This window comes from Neopelma chrysocephalum, unplaced genomic scaffold, assembly GCF_003984885.1.
Source record: "Neopelma chrysocephalum unplaced genomic scaffold, ASM398488v2 Primary Assembly neopelma1_44, whole genome shotgun sequence".
Taxonomy (NCBI): Eukaryota; Metazoa; Chordata; class Aves; order Passeriformes; family Pipridae; genus Neopelma; species Neopelma chrysocephalum.
Window position 1 is genome coordinate 23,242,329 of NW_020897703.1, and position 23,659 is coordinate 23,265,987.

At 39.4% G+C, this 23,659-nt stretch overlaps 1 protein-coding gene across 13 annotated transcripts in view; it reads right to left on the bottom strand.

The window, feature by feature from the left end:
• CLASP1 (cytoplasmic linker associated protein 1) overlaps positions 1-23,659 on the bottom strand; it is a 179,650-nt gene that overhangs the window by 59,384 nt on the left and 96,607 nt on the right. For 7 of the 13 annotated variants that reach the window (XM_027678952.1, XM_027678951.1, XM_027678949.1 and 4 more), the window contains 7 exons: positions 23,284-23,451; positions 22,443-22,492; positions 21,076-21,246; positions 12,156-12,263; positions 10,583-10,609; positions 8,660-8,827; positions 3,427-3,534 (listed from right to left, as the gene is read on the bottom strand). In XM_027678952.1, the coding sequence (XP_027534753.1) occupies positions 3,427-3,534; positions 8,660-8,827; positions 10,583-10,609; positions 12,156-12,263; positions 21,076-21,246; positions 22,443-22,492; positions 23,284-23,451 (800 nt within the window). The remainder of the gene's footprint in view (positions 1-3,426; positions 3,535-8,659; positions 8,828-10,582; positions 10,610-12,155; positions 12,264-21,075; positions 21,247-22,442; positions 22,493-23,283; positions 23,452-23,659) is intronic. The other 6 variants (XM_027678959.1, XM_027678958.1, XM_027678957.1 and 3 more) reach the window with 3 other exon arrangements.

The following is a 23,659-nucleotide window of genomic DNA, read 5'->3' on the forward strand; positions in this document are numbered from 1 at the left end:
GTGCAAGCCCCACAGCAACGCCTCCGTCTGTAGCTTCCCCCCTTCCCCTCGTGACCATAAACACAATGCATGACACAACTCATTTGTGACAGTCCCAAACTGGGTGCAGCTCAGCAAAATCCCCCCAGTGCACATCAGTCACGTTCCAGACCCACGGGCCTGGAAGACGGCCATCAACGAGAACGTGGAGCACATAACTACAGAGAAGGATTTAGATGCGTCTGATCTAAACCCCAAAGTGAAGCCATGATGAATGGTTACGAATTGTGCTTGCAGGTATTTTTCCACAACATTCTAGCCTATGCATAAAGAAACGTTAACAAAGAGAAGGCATAACCACATAAGTAGAAAGAGTCATACAGGGAGGTCACCAACCACTGTGTAATCAGTCCTGGGGTTGGGTTTCTTTTCCAAGAAAACACACGTACACACATACTGCAGGTGTTGCTACTGCCAAAGGTGTCTTGCTTTTAACAAATTTTGTATACATGTTTCTTGAACCTCAGTATGAACATGCACAGATAACCAGAATAAGCACATCACAAACCTATCCAGAATTACACATGTATACAAATTGTTAATAGCAATGGAGCACACGCAGTAGCAGAGGAGCCTAAACCAAATATAGCTCCCACTTCAATTCCCAATTGTTAGCAGCACATCAATCACAAAACGCCTTTGGAGAGGTTTTTAGTTCTTGGATTCGGCATACAAATGAGTTCTTTATGAAAGCAAATGAAAAACTGGCTCGGTCATTTCCAAATTACATAAATTCAGTTTTTCTAAAGAAGTTTTCCCTATGTCTAGCAATGACATGCTCACCAGCTCAAAGGAACTGACCCAAGAAACTGATTGTTCATTTGAGCAATTCATCACCACAGACTCACTGAAGGCGTAACTAGTACTGTCAAGAAACTGAAAAAATAAACCAAAATCACCTTCTAATACAAACAGGCTTTGTCAATTATGCATATACGTGTGCAGAAGAAAAACTCTCAGTCTTCTTTCTAATGCAAGGAATTCATAAACACAAATACTAATATTACGAAGTAGAAATCAGCAAAATGAGAAAAATAAAATTTGTAGTTTTTTCAATTTTGAAAGCTTCACTAAAAGCTATACAGAATATGCAATGTGGTCTTTGACTATGGAGAACACATGCATTTATTCAAGAGAACAATCCTACTGACATCATAAGTAAACTCATGAAAGATTTGCAGGGTCAGTGCAGGATAATGGACTGAACCTCACAATTAAGGTTTTTAGCTTGCAATTGCTTTCTCCCAAGTCATTCACTGTGCCCCTGTGGATGCCACTGCAAGATTAGGGCTCATGGAGAAACAATAATAACAAAAAAAAAAAAAAATAAAAAACCCCACATCTCTGCAAACAGGCTGAGCATAGACTGACTCTTAACTGGTATTTACTAACACAGGAAGCAAGACTCTTGATGCACAGACATGCAAACCTGCACAGCAGCCCAAAAACAAGGGCAATTCGCAAGGTCAGGATGTCGGGTTTGACGTTGACCATAATACCTCTTAAATGCAAGAATCCTGTCTATACGTATAGCTACTTTAAGTATAATTCACGAATATACAAGTTAATCTTTATAACCAAAACGAGACCACACACAGTAGGATTATATTATCTTTGCATTATTGCAAGATTAACTGGGTTCTAAAAATACTGCAATAGAACCATATTGCTTTGGCTTAAACTTCTTTGGCTTAAATTTCTCTGACATGAATTACCCACAACACAATTAACAAGTTCATGAACATGTTCAAGCTCAAAGCATTTCAATGAAAACACAAGGAAAAGGCAATAGGATAACAACTCCATTGGGTTACTGTTGTTACATCGATATTTCTTCCCCATGTAACCTTTATGACCTAATAACAATATATTTCTAGAAAGCATTAATCTTCAGGTAATTGAAAACCGTGAGTTAAAATGAGATGACCCTCTCCCCACAATAAACGTAACAAACAGTGTAACACATATCTGTAAGTAAAATTTTATAGTTAGCATACTAGTCAGACTCAGAACTGGTGAAGGCATACAAAGCTCACACCAACCCTGATTCTGGTACACTGCATTTATTTTTCAGAACAAGGGCTCAAGACAATATTTCAACTACTATATTTTCAATAAAATAAAAAACCACAGCACAGTGACATAGAACACTAATGAGTTACCCTGAAATCCAGCCTGCTTATACATTTTGGCTGGAGGAAAAAAGGCTCATCCAAAATTGAAGCTAGGCAAGTTAACTATAAAATTGAGCTACAGTTGTGTATCAACTGTCTTTTTATAGCTCTAGTATCAAATCAACTTCATTCAATCAAAAAAAGTTCATCCATTTATCTTAAAGAGCTATGAACCAAGTTATAAATGCAAAGTTGAACTCCTCCCATTTTTCACCAAAACTTGAGATATTAGAGATAAAGCAAATAGATTATTTTAAAACTCAATATAATAAAGTCTTTGAACCCAAAAGCCTCTCCAAAATTAACTTGTGCTATGTTCCACTTACACACTGTATCATATTCTTCATTTTGTCACTATGTGCAAAATAGATCCTGTAACACCATTCTTCGTTAAATTACAATATAAACAAAGAGGGTCTGGAGATCAACCATATTTCATGTCTGAGATGACAAGTCTTTGATACAAGTAATGTTTTTGGTTGAATATATGACATGGTATTTGATCAGAAACATTAACTATCTTGCTGTATTCAGCCTTTGTGCAGAAAAACTTCTGCATGTGGTAACTGTAATGAGATTCTCTATTTGTACTGTACGCTTAAGCTGCACTTCAATGATGCTCCTTTAAAACCTCAGTCTTTCCACAATTTTAAGCTGCTTGATAAAGTTTCCTACTAAAATGCTATGTGCTATGTGCAACTAAACTGATGATTAACAATGTTCTGTAAAACCTCTACAAAAAGAGAGCTGCTATCTCCGTTGGAGGATTTAATATAGAAATTATATACTGTAACTGTATCTAGCTGTAAGAAAGTCAGATTGTGAACAATTAGAGTCACTCAAGAACAGACTACGATGCTACCAACTACTTCACTGTGACCTAGAAGATCCAGGTTTGCCCTCCCATAGATCTTCATCAGTGTTGTAAAGCGAAGCACAGCAGCCCCGTACAAGCTGATTTTATGAAACTAAAAATCGCAAAAGTTCAAACTAAACTATTTTCCTGCTAACAGTGAAACACTTAGAACCAGAATTGAAGCATGCAGAAGAAAACAGAGGGGAAAAAAACAGGGTTGGAAAGGGGGAGTGTGAGGAATCCAGAGGACAGGAAAGAGCTCATTCCACCTAGCAGTGTCTTAAAAGGGCAACCACAACAAGGGAAAAAGGCAAAAAAATATTGACCCTTAAAGCTCCAATGCCTACATGTACTCACCAAGTGGAGGAAAGCCCCGAGCAGGGCTTGTATCTCGACTGCTCTCACGGCTGGTATCACGACTGCACCCCTGACTCATGCTGGGTCGGGGGATACGACTGCTCCGTGCTAGCATGCAGCATGGAGAGTTTCAGAGAAGGTGAACAAGTTTAATGAGGACAGAAAGCTCAAAGTCAAGTCACATTTCTGTTAGTTACGGTAATTATTACATTAGTAATTACAATCTGCAGCAGCCTGCTCAGGCTCTTTACAAACCAACTACCTTACATGCTGAGCGGTGTTTGTGATGTGAAATTTGAGCAGCATTAATGTCTGGCTGACAGTCTGTTTTTGTCTTAAGCAATCCAAGTTTTGTTATTCAAGTAGAGCAGCAATCTTCAATCATTTAGGGGAGCTCTACTGTTGCAAAACAGATGAGGCTGAAAGAAACCCTTCTGGAATATTTCTTCCTTAATTATAAGATAAACACCCTTCTGGAACAAAATAGTAGATGAAAATTTTTTTAAGTAATCATAATACCTATATGCTATTTCTACATAGATTTGCCTTTCACAAGGATAATTTTGCCATGAACAAATATCCTAAGGAAAAAAAAGGTGTACTGTACAGACTTGCAGAGATATCTTTCTCTAATGAAAGGCACTGGGAAAAAGCATTTAGAACCTGAATACCTGAAAGACAGGTTAAAAAGTGATTTGAATTTGAAGAGAGCAGCAGAGCTTCAGATATTTAACAGAAGCTAACTTCTGCTCCTCAAGCATTTCTAAAAGCTTACATTTATAGCTTTACATGCACATAGATTGAGATGTATGCACACTGAAGGGGAGCTTTAAACTATACTCTTTGCTTTGACAAAACTCTACATGTTTGCAGATGTTTGAAATCCTACATGTTTGAAAGATGTTTGCAGAAAGGTATTTAGTAAGCTTTATACCTGATAAAGAACGCAATATTTTCTTAGGGAAAAGAACAGCAGTTAATTGTCAGGAGTTTACCCTGAAGAATTTAATGACAAGAGAGATTTCCTTTGCTGTTTTGAAAAGGCAGTAGCATATTTTAAGTGTTCAGGAAGGGCCATTAAAGAATTTTCTCATGCACAAAGTAAAATCTAATCTGCCAGCTTTGATGACAACACAGCAGAGGTATATATGCATAATGTGAACATGCTAATAATTTGACAGTATCCCTGTTTTTATTTAAAAAAATGCCATTTGCATGCTTCAGAATATATATATATTCTTATAAATACTGGTTTTTATAGAGAACTTATATGCCTAGACTCAAGCTAATGAAGTTCCTCTACAGTGTTTCTGTGGTCTCATATACACCGGGCGTGTTAGTATCCTTCAAGCAAAACAGTACAGAACAAAATAGAAACCTTCATATTTGGGTTTTTAAATTCAAATAGAAACTTCTGCCAGATTCTTGGTTTGTCAAATCCCTTCCAGTTTTGCAAAACCCAGTTCATATCTCTCAGCTGAATTAATGGTTCTGATGGTTGACCTTTGATATCAGACAATACAAGATGAGCTATTAACCAAGATGATTAGATCACCATAATGTCTAATGGTTCTGAGTGAGTTAAATGGTCTTAAATAAGACAGACTAAATTATAAGAACTGGATGAAACTAGGGTCCATGAGTACAATAATCTCACCTCAGATGTACAAGGAAAAAAGCTGACAGGGAAACGACACGTAAAAGTAACACACTGAAGTCTTGCACACAAATACTTGCTTGAAATTGCAGACTCTATAGAAGCAAACTTCTCATTCTTGGGTCTCATGCTTAGATGTAAATAATGGCAGCCTTCGCATCAGGTTTGCACAAGCAGTCATTTCTCTTAAGCAGAGAAGATCTGCCAGCCTTTTCTATAATACAACCCTACTAAAAACTGTAAAGGCTCTTAAGAGAGGGAGAGATGTGAATGATTAAAAAAATTAATGGATGCACACAATACGTTGTCCTTCCATAACAGCTAACAGCAGCAGCATGAAGTATGAAGAAAATGTGCTCTAACTGCATGAGAAGAGACTAGTAGGACAATGCTACACATGAAGCACAATACTGACTGCACAAACAGAGCACCCAAAACCAAACACTGGTTACTTCATGAGTAATGGTCAAACAAAAGGGTTGCATGTTACTGGATACAAACACAGAAGAAAGGAAAAAAAGAATGGATCGAAAAGAACTGAAAGATGAGTCTGTTGTGGACTCCCAGGCACCTGCCTCACATTTTTAATACTGTGCTGTGTAGAGAAGATTGTGTATCAGTTGCTCAAAGTATTTCCTTTAGACACTGCCAGCAGTGTTGTAATTTACAGAAGTCTCTCATACTGTTACAGCCTGTCTCTGTACTGCAGGCAGCAAAGGCAGAGACGACAGACACAAGTCTCAATTTGAGAATTCTCAACCACCAAAAGTTGGACAGAAATCAAGTAAATGAGTAGCAAAATGGATTAAAAGGAGTAATCAGAATGAAAGCAGACAGTGTGCCCACAGCCAGCTCTGCTGTGAGAGAGTCTAGGACAGGACAAGGATGCGTTGTTTTTAATAATATTCAAACTTTCTAATGTGTACTGTACATCTAAGTTTTACCAACTTCATCTGGAAAGTCACAGCACTTAAGACATGGCTCACATCATTACTGAAACACACCAGTGGAACACAACAAATGTAAATATCACCAGCAGAACATGATACTGCCCCTGTTTACCCATCTACCACTTGGAAGAAACTTGTATTTCATCAGGGTGTGAATTTTAATGATTCTTAAGTGGAGACTGAAAATCAGCAGAGGCTTTCTTTAAATCAATACCAGCATTTTAAAGAGTCTGAAATGCTGCCAAAACAGCCAAAGGAAAGCTCTGCAGTGGGGTACACCCTGTAGAAGCAAGTCAAGAACTGCCTTCAGCTTTCCAATAAAAACTCATAGCATAACCAGAGAGAGTGCTGCTGCAGGAAACTGATAGCCAGCTCTGCCTGCTCCACTTTTTGGAGAATGACAAACTTGAATCTCTCACTCCTTTCAGATCCAGCTGTGCCACACAACCTGCTGAGCATCCAAGAGAATTAACTTCAGGCAGATAACTTTCAATCCATGGGAAATGGACATCACCTTTTTGAGGAGATGATCTCCTTCAAGGGACCCAAAGAAAAGCTCAAGATTAAGTGGATTATATTCCTCCTTCCCCAACTATCACCACTAGTAAAACTCACTGAGGAAATAGCAAAGGTAAGCTTAAAACTGAAGTGTCATAAGCAGGGCTATACAGGTGACCATGCAGGACCTCAGCACACCAAATGTGCCTCTTTGAAAACAACTTCTTCAAGGTTTCCAGCACACAGAAGGAACATTATTCATGGATACCTGTGGTCATCATGGAAATCTAAGCTAGCATGAAGTTACTGATGTTAACAGGCATCCACATGGAGAGGCTCTATTAGCTTGCTACTGCCCCAGGAGGGCCTGAAAAACTCCAGTGGATGGTTCCTGTATTGAAAACCAAGGTGAGTGGGAGTCTATTTAATGAAATGAACAAACAAAATAAAATACGAAGGAAATAGAGAGACTGAGGCAACATAATAAGAAAGCATAAAATACTGTTAGCTACTATGCTATAAAGTAATAAACACAATGGAATAATGATATATAGCTGACAGAGCAGATGCTATCCAAGCCAATATCATCATTTTCAAGATCCAATAAAAATACAGAATTTCTGCAACTGAGCAGTAAAGGCAACACAAGTGTCAGACACTCCTGTTCCCCTAAAAGCCCAAAAAGAACAGGCTGTGGCCATCAACCCAGGGAGGGTGGGTGTAAGCCACACATTTGATACATGTCAGAGCTCTCTCCCACTCTCAAAGAACAAGCACTGACTGTCTTCTCAGGAAGCATACCAGAGAAATGAGATACAAATTACTCTTTCAAAAGAATTCAAGGCTCCGTAATGTACCTGAAAGCAGGCAACCCAAGAGTGAGGATTTTTACACAAGGCAATTTCCCTTCAGATGCTCAAGACTGTTTCAAATCAAACCACATAACGTGATGATCAGCTTAAGCATGGGTGATGGTACTATCCATCTTTCTTTGCTTCCTCCTAAGAAACAATGCTCTCCTACAGAGTGATAGCAGAACAATTATCTCCAGTATTTGGGAGGCACTTTACATTTTAAAAGTAGCGAACAAAAAAGCACAATGAATTCATACAGAGGCAATAAAATAGATCAGACATGAGAAGAACACTGAATTTGGAAAAGCAATCACAATGAACATGAAGTATTTTTTATGAATCATAATGGCATACGCACTGAGGTGCTTTAAAATTATTTCAGTATACTGGAAGAATGAATAAGATACTTCTCTATTAACAATCTACTCTAAATAAAAAAGGTAGCCTAAATGTAAAATACATTTGCTAAGACAACAGTTATAAATTTAACTGCCAACAGTAAGGCTATAATTTCAATCAATTTCAACCTACTAGAAAAGTCTTTGGAGATAAAAAATAATTTAGCATCAGTATAATTTAAGTGTTCTTCTTTTACATTAGTTTCAAACTTATAAAACAATTTCTATTAAAAAATGAAAATGTTCAGACAGCACATTCAATACCTTTTCACCTCAATTCGGATACACGAAAGTTTTATATATGATGTTTACTCACCTGACTTAAAAAAAATGAATCTGCTGATAAAATTTGAAGATAGAAACTATTACAGAATATTTACATAACAGTCACTGAGACAAGAATATTGAAAGCAGAACAATTAAAGCAGAAGTGTAAAACATCACCTAAGAATGTGGCTCCAAGATATTAAGGATGAGAGAAGCAAACCATTTAAGCTGCAAAATTTCTAAGATAATCCAAGAAGGTGCTTTTTGCCTTTGATTCCAACTGACTGTAAAGATTGCTCAACTCATTTTAGGACTGAGACGTTGATACTAAATGAGGTCTTTCTGCTGTGATGGTTATTCACGACAACTGTTTTTGCCGTCTGATCTAATAACATCACTCATGTTGAATTTCAAACAGAAGATACATCATGACATCTTTAGGTTTACTTTGAAAGTATAGCTCAACCTGGAAAATTAAAATTACTCTCCAATAAACCACAATCACATTAACTTGTCAGCTGAAAAATTCAAAAGAATAACAGTAACATAAACAGTTTACTAGTCAACAGGAAAGCCCCTCCTTCATGTCACTGCAGTGACTGTTCTTACCTAGTCCTATTCTGTTGGGACTCGTCTCTCGACTGCATCCCTGGCTCCGAGGAATCTTGCTGCGCTTCTCTGAAGATGATGGCACTGGCTGGACTCTGGATGTTCCGCCGCTCAGGCCACCATAGGAGCTTCCTAAGAGCTTACCCGGAGAACTAGACCGGCTACCAGCTAGAAGAGAACCAGAAATAAGGGCAAAGCAATTAAAACCCCCCAAGATTTTAAGCACATTGATGGCAAAACTGGAACACAATCAGCTCTATATAAAAATTTGATCCAAATCACTCAACAAACTAATGGGAGTGTTCCCTATGGGCTTGCAAGGAAGACGGAGGAAAGCCCATGGACAATAAATACGGACATCAGCAACCCTGCCTATATGAACTGTGCTTCCCACTGGGGATCAAGCCCAGACATTGCTGCATTTGAACACCCCAGCTGGCTTTATGAGAGCTTGTGGAGGTGCCAGGTCAGCCCTGCTGCAGCAAAACGGAATTCACAGGCTGCTTCTACTCCTCACAAAGCAACACCAACGAGCCTGTGTGGAGAGCTGTGCTGCAGCTGCTGGCTTCTGGCACAGCTCACCTGCTGCAAAGCAGCTCAGGCATCTTCATTCTACACTGCAGTGGTGGCATTACTTTCCTACAATAATTCAGTGAAGGAAAATTAAAAAAAAACAACAAAATCCAACCAACATAAAAACCCCAGCACATCTGAAGAGATCAGCACAATAAAGGGTAAACCACATGAGCCTGTCACATTTGTAGAAATGATTGCTTACTCAGGTCTGGTTGGTTAAATCTAAGCTATTAATTTTTCAGATGAAGAAAATTTTTAGCAAGTCGAATAGTTGGCCTGTTTTATTTTTTCTTCTCTGTTTGAATAGTCCACAGCAATTTTACATTTCTTCTAAGCCTTGTTGTCTGCAAGAGAGTCTACTAACCAAGGTCAATTTACATATTTACATTCCAGTTGCAGTAGATATCTCTATCTGAAACAGTTTTGCTGTCTAATTCAATGAGGTGACTGATAATTTCTTTTTTTCCCCTGAGGGTCTTCATTTGCTAAGTTGTTTGAAAATTAAGTAATGCTAGCTTAAAGGTAATCATAAAGAAGTAATACTCTAAGAGTAATAGATTCAAGACTATTTGTTTTTTTTGGCTTCCTCAGGTATATAGAGTCCCTGAAAATCTGCTATTGCCATTACCATTCCTGACATTCAATTTATTTGCTAAAACAGCCAGGAAAAGTATATTTGTAAAGGTTGCAAGAACATACTCAGGCAAGCTCACATTTTTAATTGATACTCATGTTGGTTTCTTTCTGAAAAGTATCTATGCATCTCACAAAAATTTCATTTCCAGATACTATTAGTACTAGCAAGAGTTAAAGACTGTTCTGTCTTAATTTAAGAAGATATGCAATTCTATTAGTCTCATGGACAATGCCATAACACATGTATTATACACTTACTCGTCCCCTCCAATTTCTCAATCAAAGCCATTCTGAATCAATTAAATATACTCCAATACTGTGTGTGGTGCTGGCTCCATTCTCCCCACCCCAAAGTGACAGATGCCAGCCTTACACAGAGCACCACAACCTAAAACCAAGACTCTTCTCAGTTACACTGCTGCAATCTCACTGATGTCAGCAGGGTTGCACTGAAGTAACTGGAAAAAGAATTTAGCACCTGGGGTTTAAGCTGCAGCAGTGAGAGAGCTTCAATGTGCAGAACGTATGCTTAGCATGTTTGATTACCGGGAGAAAGCAAAGTCACCTGTCATACACATTTTGACTTATGACTTTAAGAAAATGCTTTTTAAGTCTCACGGTTAGGAGAGAATGAGGGACACTAAAAGCTTAGCAGTTAAAAAATGTGAAGGAAATAACATGAGAAAGCAAGAAAGGGAAAATGTTTCTTACCACCAGCAGGATTAGCTGATCTGGATCCTTGATTATGAGGGCAGACCAAGGGACAGGCAAAAAGTGGATTAAAAGACAGCAAGACAATACTGCGTTCAGCATGCGGTTTATGCTATACACAATACAGACAGATTTATTTACAAACATGTCACTCCTAAAGCCTCTGCAGAATGCAGTGAGTTAATGTGCAGATGCAACTAAATTTCCCAAAGTTGATCAGCTACCAAGTAAAATGTCAACCAAGACACTGAGACCCAAGTTCTGCTCTAAATTACACCCCAGCCCAGTCTGCAAAATTGCAGCATGGTTACCCACTGTGTGGGCATGGAGAATTTGGTCCTGTGACTGTGCTATATTTGAATTCATAAATTACTTCAAGAAACTTGGCTTAAGGATAAAGAACACATCTGATTGGGCTAGGCTGGAAATAGGATTCAGCAAACTAGACCAAGGCAGCAGGTTCAGATATGACCATCCTAAATTTTCATAAGGCATTCTATAAAAAAAAAAGTAAGTCCATAATATCTGAAACCTTTGGATATATAACTATTCTTTAAAAACTTCTGAGACTTGTCTCACGTGGTCTGACCATTTTTCACCAAACTAAATTTAGGAAAAACGGGTAATTTCTGGCTTTAGATCAGTTTTAGGTTCAAAACTTAAGCAATCAATTTATATCAGCATACCTAAGCCCAAATATATCTTCAAGACCTCAATGTAAAGATTTTCATTTGGCCCCATCCTCAATATACTACTACTTTCTTCAGCTCTCCCAGCTTAACACAAGGCTACAAACTGCTTCTTAACCCCTCCAGCATGACAGAGCAAAGCAATGAGAGAATGAACAGAGAAGGGCTTTTAAATAAGGGTACAAAGCAAGACAAGTCCTCAGAACAGACAGATCCTTCCACAAACCCCATCTCCTCTTACCCACAAAGTTGAAGGTCCTCAAAACAGGGACTAGCTCTCTCCCTACCCCCAATTCCTTTTAAAGTTTGAGTGACAAAATTCTCCTTAGATGCACATGACAAACATGCAGCAGCACCATATGTGTGGCTCCTAGGGGAAAGCCATGCCTTGCCAGGAAGCCAGAGAGCGCAGATGTGTCATGTGAATCAAAGCAGAACTCTTTTCCCCATATCTACACAAAATAGGTAATGTCCTATTTTAAACTGATGCCAAATCCCATTAATTTTAGACAGCTCACATGTCACACATACAGAAATAGAGTCACATAAGCAGGAGAAGCTTGGCAGGGCAAGACCCCAGGACAGCAGTCAGCTACAGCCACAGGGGGTGTCTCAGCAGGACTCAGTGCCAGTTATTTAGTTCTACAGATGACAGCGACATGAGACTCTGCTGCACGAGTAAAAAGTGGCAGCAACTTAGCACTCGGATTTGGGGCTCTCTCTGTCAGCAGGAGCACACGCTGCCTACGTGGGGATTCATTTTATTACACGTCCAAACACTATTATCAGAAGTGAGCCCAATTCTCAGCTGACGCTACTGCAATTCAAGAGAAACATATTAATAACTATTTGTTCTGCTCCCCCAGGAATAAAACAATTCTTACGCTGGGACTGGGAAACTACTTTAGCCCGGCTGCGGCCTCGAGTATCAGCAGGTGTCGAGGTGACACTTGTGGCACTGCCAGAGCTCTGTCTCCTTGTACGGATCCGACCTGGAGGAATGCAAAGACAATCACACTGTTAATAAAAGGCAGCAGCAGTGTCTAACACACTCTACACACAATTACCCAGGGTATACAAATGAATTTTATAGGGAGAGGCAACACCTTTTATTGGGCTGGCTGAGACGCAGGGGAGGGAATGGAAACAGCCACAGTCCATGAGTCCAAAAACTTCTTTGCTCTCGGTAATGCTATCAGCCAGTTTAATTAAAAATATTACCTCTCTATAGCCTTTGTTTCTGTTCTATAGTAGCTTCTTTATAAAGGATCAACAACAAAAAATGTCAACTTCCTCAATGCAGCTTCCTATATCAAATTATTACTTTCTGAGAAGATGATCACACTTTCAGAGACAGGTGTGACAGATGCCCTCCCAAATTCCATCACTGGGATTTCCAGCTAGCTGTTTGGTGCTTTATATCCTGCTCCCCCTGTGCAGGATGGCATGCACTCCTGCGACACTCTCTCAATGCAGTCTGACCATGCTTTTATTTCAGGCTCATTGAATTTTCCCTGTTTACAGATCCCTCATATTTATCCAGAGATCAGTGTAACTTGACTTGTAATGGAGAGTCCCATTTAACACAATCAATGTTGTGGAAAAATGATTCTGTGTGTCTTCTCTTTATTTAAGCAGAGAAAGGGTATAAAGTGTTCTTGGTCCTTTTTCAGTCCTTTCCTCATGAAAAAGCCACAGACATTTGAGCTAGGAAAGCTTACAGGGTCATCAGTTCACCCCCTTCCTGGGGCAGGGCTGTTTCCTACAGAACATTCTTTCCAGTGCTAAGCTTCAATTATCTGTCTCTAGTTAATGGGAAAGAAATGATAATTAAGAGTAACACAAAGAAAGCCTCCATCAGTACTTTTCAACACGTCCGTTCCCAGCCAAATCTGAAGTTGTTTCTCAGGACTCATGCCAGTGCTATCCTGCATTCAGAGGATGATTTCAAGTTTCAGGCACAATAATAAAAGAGAAAAAACCCATATCAGGTAAGGGAAGAGTCTAGACAACTGCACCCACTGGTTACAGATACTCATCTCCTGCCCTCTGTCTCTACCATAAGCATACAGAGAAATATGAACAGGGAGACACACATTTCCCACCCAAAAAACCCCAACTTCACATAAGGTACACATGCAGGACAAGACAATGGCAAGCAGCCCAGGCTGAACAATTGGGAGCTATGTTCTTCTGTGAGCTCTCAAAATATTCATAACATGGTCTGGAAGTTTCTGCTAGACACTAAGTGACAAGGAGATGCTTAACTTTGAGAAGAAAGGCTAAACTTGTCTGCAAGGGAAAAAGCCTACAAGACAGCTCTACTTCAAACCTCTCCACCAACACCTAGTTTTAAAACAGCTAAGTAGGCAAAATACAGGCATGTACATTCAAACAATTGCTTATAAATGAGACACAGAAGAAATCATTAGCATAACACTCGGAAAACACAAACAAAACTTTTTAATCACTGGCTTAACTAAACAAGCTCTGAGCACATCCACATGGGTCCAGCAGTCACCAAACTGGCTGCTGAGGTCTTACCACCAGCAAGGCTGCAGTTCTCCTCTACTCTAGGATAGTCTTGCCTCTTACAAACAGTCAGCCCTAGAGCTTTCTGCTTGCCTCTTACAAACAACCAGAGGCAGCCCTAGAGCTTTCTGCTGGTTCACTCCCATCCCGTGCAAGTTTGGCGCAGCATAGCTACACACAGATGAGCAGAAGCCACCCTCTGACTCGTTAACAAGACATGGACCCCAAACCCCACCATGGGCTTTGAGGAAGAATTGCTTAGGGAAGGAGGCAGGCAGATGTCACAATTCTGTCAGAAGCCTCAAGACTTCCCCTCATTTCTCACATCAGGAGGGCATCGTAGTAAGACAAGAAGTTAAACCTGACCAGTCATAAGAACAAGTAATGGAATTCACTTAGATCCTTCCAGAATGCCAACAGGACGCCTTGGCATTACAGGAAGTCCTGGGGGGTAACTCAAGTTGAAATTCACTTTTACACACAGCAGCAGACATTACCAGAAGACATGTTTAGTGATATGTATGGGCCAAGAAAGGGTGAGAAGATACTGATGTCTCCTCTTATGCACAGACCACTTAAAATCCTCAAAATTTTCTGGATTTTTCTGCGTCTACAAAAAAATTTCTTTTTTTTGGTCTCCGTCAGTAGGTGACTAAGAAAAAAAAAAGTGGGACAATATGTATTCCACCTTAAGAAATACAAAGCCTAAAAAAAAATCTATAAAGAGAAACCAAGATTAGCTTCTGATAACAATTCCAGAGGCTTTAAAAAAGAAAACTGAACTGAAGGGTTAAACTTATTTAACATGTGATTATCAGCAGGATTAGAAACAGAGAACTCCAAGTCCTATACTGAAACCCTTGAGAGTTAGTGGACAGATTCCTACCAACTTCAGCAGTTTCTGAATGAATGAATGCCCAGGAACAAAATTCTGCTTCCTTTTGGAATGGTAGATTTGCACACTGATTTTGGCCTAATGGGTGTTACAGAGAACAATGTGAGACAAGGAGTTGCTCTCCCACAGGAGGAACAGAGTGCCAACACTGATACTGGTTTTCTCATCCTTTCAGACACTGCACTGGACTTGCATTGTGCAAACAGATTTTCACATCTATTATACCAAGTACAGCATGCATATATAGTAGTTGCACTATACAACAGAAATGTGTCTGCTACATTTCCCTAAGAATTTCATACGCAAACAAGAGTCTGCATTTATACCCACGAGTTATTTGCACATAGAACTATGTGTGTGGCTTTATCTCTATCATTCTAACCCAGACAGAAAAACTAATTTCAAGCAGGACTGGAAAAAACATATCAAGTAAGTTATTTAGACTTTGCTATTGTTGTTAAACTCAAGCAAACACCTCCCCTCCCAAAACTTCTTTGCTTTCAAGTGGGTTTGTCTCCATATCTAGCTCAAACTGCAGATGTAGCAATCCATATTTCATAATCATTATTTTTCTGCTGCTTTTGAAAGCATTACTGCATCCTGACAACAGCAGCACAGCAAAGGAACAGATAAAGACTGCCCCAACTAGTTTCCAAAAACCATAAAAGTATTTCCATAAAAGAGCCCTTGATCTAAATTTGATACGTGACACATTGGTTGGTACAGAAAGGATTTTGAAAGACTCCATGCAAACGCTTTGTGTTAAGAAACCATTTGTGGATTTTTTAGGAGGTTTCGGTTTTATTTCTTAAAGTTACTGTCATTTTTACAACAATGGTTCAGAATCAACCCTGAAATGTCTAACATATGTCGAAACCCAGGAAGGTTGTCTTGTTGGGTTTTTTTTAAAGTAAGATTCTATGATAACATTTGTGCTTTACAAGAGGCTTCACCTGACAGCATTGCTCTGAGCTCTTCTGGGTAGATACTGCACCATCCCCATTCCTCAGAACAGACATGGGCTTTGAGATATTCAGCCTGTGCATTACACTGAAGAAAACGGCTTTCAAATAGTCTAGAAATGGTATGTTATAGCTCCGCAACTCAGTTTAATCAATTCCATGCTGTGAATAGTGATACCTACAACCACACAAGTTACATAGGGAAGCACTGGGATGATGATGGTCTCCCCACAGATCAGGTTAAAGCATTTAGGGTACCCAGAACTGGGTTTTTGCCCCACTTGCAGAAAAACATTACTGAAAGAACCTCTAGTACCCCCTATATGTATCACTGCTAAATGTCACGTGGACATCTGAGACACAGATCAATTAAAAACATGCTTTACATATAAATCTGTAAACAACTTTCTACAACCACCATTGGAATGGTTACCATGCATATTCAGCACTTGTCCAACATTATATTAGTGTAAGGCCTGACTCTGCACCACAATTTTCGCCAAGAACGACCTGATTCTTACTGGAAAGCATCAGATTATGCTGTTCTTGTGAGTTTTGCACAAGAACTCCCTCCAAAGCAGAGGACTCAGTAAACAACAGTTGCTCCACTTTGCCCTACACAAATAAGCATGGGCAAATCAACTCAGCACTTGCAAAGGGATGGACCAAGAGAAGTAAGAAACCTGCTACCTGAGCAGTACCACAGTCAGTCACCACTTCGAATGAGGACAAGGGAGAGCTTTAAGGCAGAGAAAAAATCAGGAATGGTGATTTCTTTAAACTTGTGTTACTCCCAAAGCCTTTGATAATGCACTCAAGGTATCCAACTGAGCGTAAGTTATCTGAAAATTATAATGAAGCACATTTTATTGCCTTTGTGGTGAATAATAAAAACTATTGAAAATTGTGCCACTGACTGTGGAAACTGCTGATTTTGTTTTAAACTTGCCAGTTTCAGGTCAAATCAGCATTTATGCTTCTCCCTTTTGGGAAAGGTTTGACTTTATGCTCACTTTGAAAAAAGGCAGTCAGATAACAGAAATGCTCTGCCCTATTATTCTGTACTGAAAGTCAGCACTATGCACCTTTTTAAAATATTCCTTGAAAATCCACTTCATGATAAAACACGCAGAAACTTTTCTAAGGTTTCCTTTTAATCAGGTATAACAAACACGGCACAAGCGCTACCTCCCCAGCACTAGCTGTGAAGTACTGATCAATATAAAGACTTTATCTCTTTTGAGGTTTCTGTGAGCAAAGCTCTTAATGAAGTTCAGGGAATCATGATTGCCTTGACTGCCCAGACCCCATACATGAAGGGTCTGGGTAATCAAGGCATAACTGCACTGCATGAAGACCTGCACAGATTTCACTGGTATACAGACTCACAATACCTTCCCATAAAGAAGCACATTTCAGCAACATTTGCCAATTGGGATGCCACCACTTAAAACCAAAGGACTGACACTCCACTCAACTTGTATTCTTGCCACTGGCACAGCCTACTCTATCTTGCTCCTGGTTTGAGCTGCCTGGCTCCTAACCAAACCACTGAGGAGAACCAAGGGCAAAGCAGATTGGAACTGCCAAGTCCACACAATGCTGGCTCTGGTTGAGGGGAAGGTGCAGAACTTTTACACTGTAGTCATGATGGGAACCAGACTGCAGATTCAATGTCAAGCTGAACCACACAAAAAACCACGGGGATTTTCTCTTAAAGACTTACTGGTGACCTGCAAAAAAACCCAAACAAACCACAGGAGCATGGGTGTAGGTAGCACTTCTGCTTTATATTCTGTTTCCTCCTGTATTTCCAGAGCAAGGGGATGTTTTTCTCTTCCCCCATCCTCTTAATTTTTACATTTATGTCAAGAATATAAAATTTTGCCTTCCCTGTAGTTCTTGACAACCTCTGTGATATCAGAGAGTTGGCAGACCACCTTTCTCAGCCTTCATCATCAGTATAGGACACATTAAATCCTGAATAAAGGTTGCTTTCCCCTGAGCCATCGCAAAGGAAAACAAAGATAAAGAGTTTCAAACAGTGATTTACTCCTTCAAGTACTCTGGCTATTAGTGTACTGTGTTGTTATAATTCTCCCTGATCCTCACTGTCCAAAAAATAGAGAATCGTACAGCAAAAAGATATGAGATTCAGTATTTAACACTAAGGGGATGGCAAACTCCATTTTTGAAAGTTCATCTCAATCTTCCTTGTCTCAAGCAACTTGCTGGTTTCTATTACAGATTTTTACCAAATCCAATCTGCTTCTAATGTAACTGAATTGAAAACAATAACCAAATAAAAACCCACCCTCCTTTTGCTTTATGACAATAAAGCATTCAATAAGCTAAAAATAAAGGTATTCCACAGGATAGCTGTTGTAACTTGCTTACACAAATATTATTACAGCTAAAGAGAGGATTGAGAACTGCATAGGGTATTTCATGAATTAACATTAAACCTTAAACATTTCAAAGCTAGGCCAGAAATAGAAAGGTTTGAGAACTGGGATGAAAGGAAGATAAAAGGGTCAACAATTAACAAAACCAAAAAGTTCAGTATTACAACAACTTGGAATTTTCATTCAATTCACGACTGATTTAGAAATAGAGGTGTTTAGGTCAACTTCATATTCCTTATCATTGACGGATCACAAAGCACAAACACTTGCCCAAGATGCAGAGCCAGTTCACCCCTCAACACTAAGTACCATATCCAAAAATGGTACAGACCTTCCCCTCTAAATAATAAATCAATGCATCAATAGTAGGCAGGAAAATAATGTGTCATAACAGTACAGTGGCACTTCTCAGACCACCACATCCAAATACAAGCAGCTATCGAGGATACGAGCACAGTCCCACAAGACAGTAATAGATCCCTCAAAAAGAGACTTGCACTGGAAGAAAAGGGGTTTGTTTGGGGGATGCAGTTTCTTCATTCTGTGTAGAAAACATTCTTGTTTTCAACTCCTGTCTACCTCAGAAAAAGTGATTTCCCAGCGATCTTTTTTTGCTTGAGAAATAAGAAATAAAGAACAAGTTCTGACAATGAGCCAGAGGAACAGACTGGGATCCTTCCCAAACTAGCAGGCTCAGTGTTCTAGTAAAAAAAGCGCCCTTCCTCCAACTGTCTTCAGTGCAAGCCATCTCAGACAGTTAACAACAAAAAGAGAGCTCAGGTTTAAAGAGGTTGACTAAATATTCCTTCCCTAGAGATCATTGTTTACTGTCCTCATTTTTCTGCCATGTGATTATCTCATTCAATTCTCTCACTGCCCAGTCTCTTCCCGAAAGCATTTGGCAGTAGTGACCTGAGCTTTGGATGGAAAAACACAACAAACCTTTACACATCAAGGAGCAAGAAATCACAAGCCTTGTATTGGGGTTTTTTTGTTGGATTTTGGTTTTGTTTGGTTTTTTTTTTTTCAGTTTGGGCACAGGTCACCTTCAACCAAAAGCAGCGCTTTAGACACAGAAACCCACATACAACTCTGTGACCAGAAGTCAAGTCATAAAAGCAGACTAGTGCTTATCAGCAGGGAGGAGCTCAAAGAGAAAGTGAAGAATACCCCATGGCATCAAAATGAGCAGGACAACCATGCAACACTTCATGCAGGTCACCAGTGAACATGGATGAGAACCAGATAACACTTTGAGAACAGAGACCAGGCAGGGCAGTACGACTGTGGACACACCTCGGTTACACAGAGAGACTGCTTACCCTCGGGTTTACTGGTAGTACCATCTTTAAGCAAATTAAAGAAAAATAAGGAAAGGGTTAATAGGGAAAAATCAGTAACATCAACAGAAGCGGGCACTATATATCAGCTCCATAAATATGCAAAAAAAATTAATACAAGTAAAGAAATGAAAAAAGTTTGACTGTGCAGCAAATCAAACCTGGATATATCTGAAGAAAACGCAGGTTTTCCTCCTGCAATAACCAACCTTTGCCAAACTCGATTTTCATTGCTTGTCTCACCATTTCTCTCATGGCAATGTGAAGATGACAAACATCCCTGTAAGTTCAAAAGGAAGCAGGGTCCTTCAGGAGCAGCCATGTTTGCATCACTTAGAGTGAATTTGCTGCTTTTCTCCTACAGCCTAGTTTAAGAAAAAGACTAATTGTATTCAGTCTCTCAGCTTCAAGGACCAAGTTAGCTTTAAGTAGATACTTCCCCCCTCTTCCATTCTTCCTCATGGCCATGACTGTTTGAAGGCAGTTTAGCCACCGAAGCCAGTGCACAGCACAACTCAAAAATGGCTGCATGCGCAAGCCCAAAAGCACAGGATCAACTTCGTATTCTGTATTATGTTTCCACTGCGATGTATCTACACCTTGAACCAAGTATGAACAATTTAAATCAGAATAAGAATTCAACTTCTGAACTGAATACAACCAACATGTCTAAGCCAAGGTAAAACATTTCAGATATGAAAGAGACTGGTCTCAAAAAGGAATCTATAGAAACCATCCCTACATAATTCACCAAGTATATTTTATCAGATTAAAGACCAAATGCCCTACACTAAGGAGAAGAAGCTTCTCAACTGACTCAGGAAGACAATCTATACAGTTTAAATCAAGACCACAGATTCCTGACTTTTCTCCCTCTTGTAAAGGTAAATCGATGACAAGTCTGGGATTACATTAGTATGAAACCAGCAGAATGAGAAACTAGCTCAGATGATCAGCTCTGCTCACAACAGAGTTGAAGCTCAGCAAATATGATGTCAATCACTGCCTTGCATTTTCTCCTCCGTTGACTTCTCCAATGGTATCTCCAGGAGAGAAAGATCCAATGCAAAGTGTGTTTTAAGAAACCCTGAGGTACCTGAAGGTGATATACAATGCTCTGAGAGAATAATGTGACACATGGCTATAATCCAAAGAGTTAGTATAAAGAACAGATACTTATATCCTGTCCGGTGGAACGGTAAGGCCAACTTCCTCTTGCTTCTGTATCTCTCTCTTTTGTGAAACACAAAGCAATCAAACTCACCTAAGATGTACTACTCAAAGCATAAAACAATTAATGGAAAACCAGTTTCAGGAAAGGAGGGAAGGAGAAGAAGGAAAAGAGACAGGGGGACATGTCACAAGGAATTGACCAGTAAGTATTCTCCTCAGCAACGTCCCAGAACCATAATAAGTTCTGCTTTTCCCCAGAAAGAAGAGATGCAGACCATTATACAATTCAAAACGTATGAAGTTGCTTCAAGTCAGTTCTGTTGTCATTTTTTTCTCCTTGATCCCAAAGGGCAAGAGATCACACACTGATCCTGGAGAGCCGGGAACTATCTTAAAGGTATGTTCTTCTAGTTAAGAGTTTAATATTCCAGCAAAACTGTGAGGCACTTTCTGCTACTAAAGAAAGCTAACTGCCAGAGTAGAACACGTAGATTTACCTAGTGATGCGTATGACCCTGGGGGCAAGGCTGCAGCAGAACTGAAGGGGGTGGATGCTCCAGAAGACGTCACTTTTGACTTGGCACTAGCTGCTGCATTCACATCGACGTCACTGCGGGATCGCTGCAGAGATCCTGGTGTTGACACAGATTTTGTACTTACTGTAGATGCTGCAGATGGGAGTGGGAGATCCAGAATAAAGAAGATTAATTTTTTGAGCTGTGTGCTTCAAAGAGGCTGACAAGCAGTTTAAAGTACTATTTTTAACACTCCCTGATGGTACTGAAATACCTCAACTAAGAATGCTTTATCAGGGCAGCGAGGGCTTCCCCACACTGCATGCAAAGATATTTCATCAATGCTGACCTGATGCTACCTCTAAGAACTTTATCAGACACAAGCCTAAGTGGTAAGATCAAAAAGGCTGTCAGGCCAGTAAAAAGAAATTTCTAACAGAATCTAGATGGGAAAGTTCAACCACAATACCCATCACTGGCTTGTGAGTTGCTGGTCGAAACAGACCTGCAGGTCCTTCAGTTCAGGTTCTAATAACTTCCTTCACAACACCTCATCTTCTCAAGAGGATCGTTGTTTCCATCACTTGTTGATGCTCACCCACTTAAGCATGAAGCTTGACTACTCAGCTGCAAGCAAACATGCATTTGTGTGCACAGTCAAGTAGGTTACACAACAATACCTCCTTGAATCAAAGGTCTCAGTAGGGTGTAGTGTATAGAGAAACTAGCCAGAACCTGATCTTAGTCAGGTGTAGAAGGCAGCTAATCTTTTACCAACAAAGTCTTGACTATTATATTTTATATTGAAATGTATTATTTAGATTATTGTATGCATTTACTTAGGACAGAAAAGCTGTACCTAAATATTCCATCTGACAGTAAAAATAGATTAGCAACGAGATGGAATTTAACAATGTAGGACTTGTGTGCAGACACCTCCAGTAAGCACTGAAACCACAGAGAATAAATGACAGAAAATTGTGAAACTGAAGGCACCACTAGACTACATAGCTGTATATCTTAGCATCAGTAACAGTTTATTTGAGTTATTACACAGCTAAACATACCTTGGCTACAATTTTCAAGGCTTTTTAGGCTTCCCTTCAGGTGTAAGCAATTACAGATTTACTAACATCCTTTAAAAGCATCATTTTATCAGCAGCTGATGCACAAAATATGGTGTAAAACCCAAAACTATTTAAAATTTTTACACACTAAGCTGCCATTTTAGGGAGCATTAAACAATGATCAAAGTTTTTCTTTGCTTATCACAATGTCTGATATTCTCATTCTAATCCATCACACTTCATCAGCAACACCCAAGCACATCTTCCAGCTCCTGTTCTCACCTCTAGATGTAGTACTTCCAGTAGGACTTCTTTTGGCAGACAGCGGACGGCTGGAAGTTAATATAAAAATTTATTAAAACAAAAGTACTATTTCTTAGTCATCAGAAGCAATGCTACTCTGTTCCCTCAGTACACAACTAAGTTAATAAGAAGTTATTTATATACAGAAAGAGATTAACAAAGTTTGTTCAAGAACACATACAACACCAACATGACATTCGTTATAAAAGCACTAAGAAATAAATTCATTTTCACATTATTTATGTAAGAAGAGATGTTTAAGAACACTTTTTGTAGCTTTAAAAAGTTAAACCAATAATTTTTTTATATCATATTACACATAAATCACAGACATTTGGAGTCTAAGTTAACTGTATCTCTAAGACTAGCTAAAATACATTCAACAGAAGAGTTAATAAATATTGACTTTGCAGTTACAACTCCAATTTAGTTTAGTCATTTCTTGTCTCTTGTATGAACAGAAGCAGACTTATACCTCTAGGATTAATGCAAAATGCAGAACCTAAATCCAAGCACTATTTTAAGCACACCTGAAAGGAACGACTAACAGTATCTGCTGAGCACAAACAGCTTCCTAGAAAATTATTTATGGAGTCAAGATAATGATTATATTTTTAAAGCCAGTAAGCAGTTTTGCTGGCTTTTTATTTTCATATAACGTTAGCTAAAAAAATTATAAAATATATTTTGGAGTAACCAAGTGTAGAGTCCAAATGATGACCAGACGAGACAGAGCTATGAGATGGCTCCCTCCAATTCAGTGGAGCTCTCTGTCTGCAGTTGTTTAAATCAAGAGGCAGCGAATGACACAAAGACCTACTTGAGACTCTCCTGGGAGCTGGAGGAGGAGCGATCTGACTGTGGCAAGGACACGATGCTGTCAGAGTTCTTCAAATGTGACTGCAGAGCCTTCTGGTAGGAAGACTCCAAGGTGTGGTACAAATGCTCTGCCTCTCGGCTGAAGTGACTGTGGAAACCCCAGTAACACCTGGAAACAAGGCACGATACTGTGAGCAAGCCTTTGACATGTTTTAGGGGGCAGTGGAGCAAAGGTACAGTCAGAGCCCTTTTCACTATTGCCTTTAGTGGGCTCATTAGCCCAGGCATTTCAACCATTTACTGCCCCGTGACACATTTAAGACATTTCCCTTTTTTCAACCCATTGTATGGCTCAAGCAGCCACATGGAAGACAAAC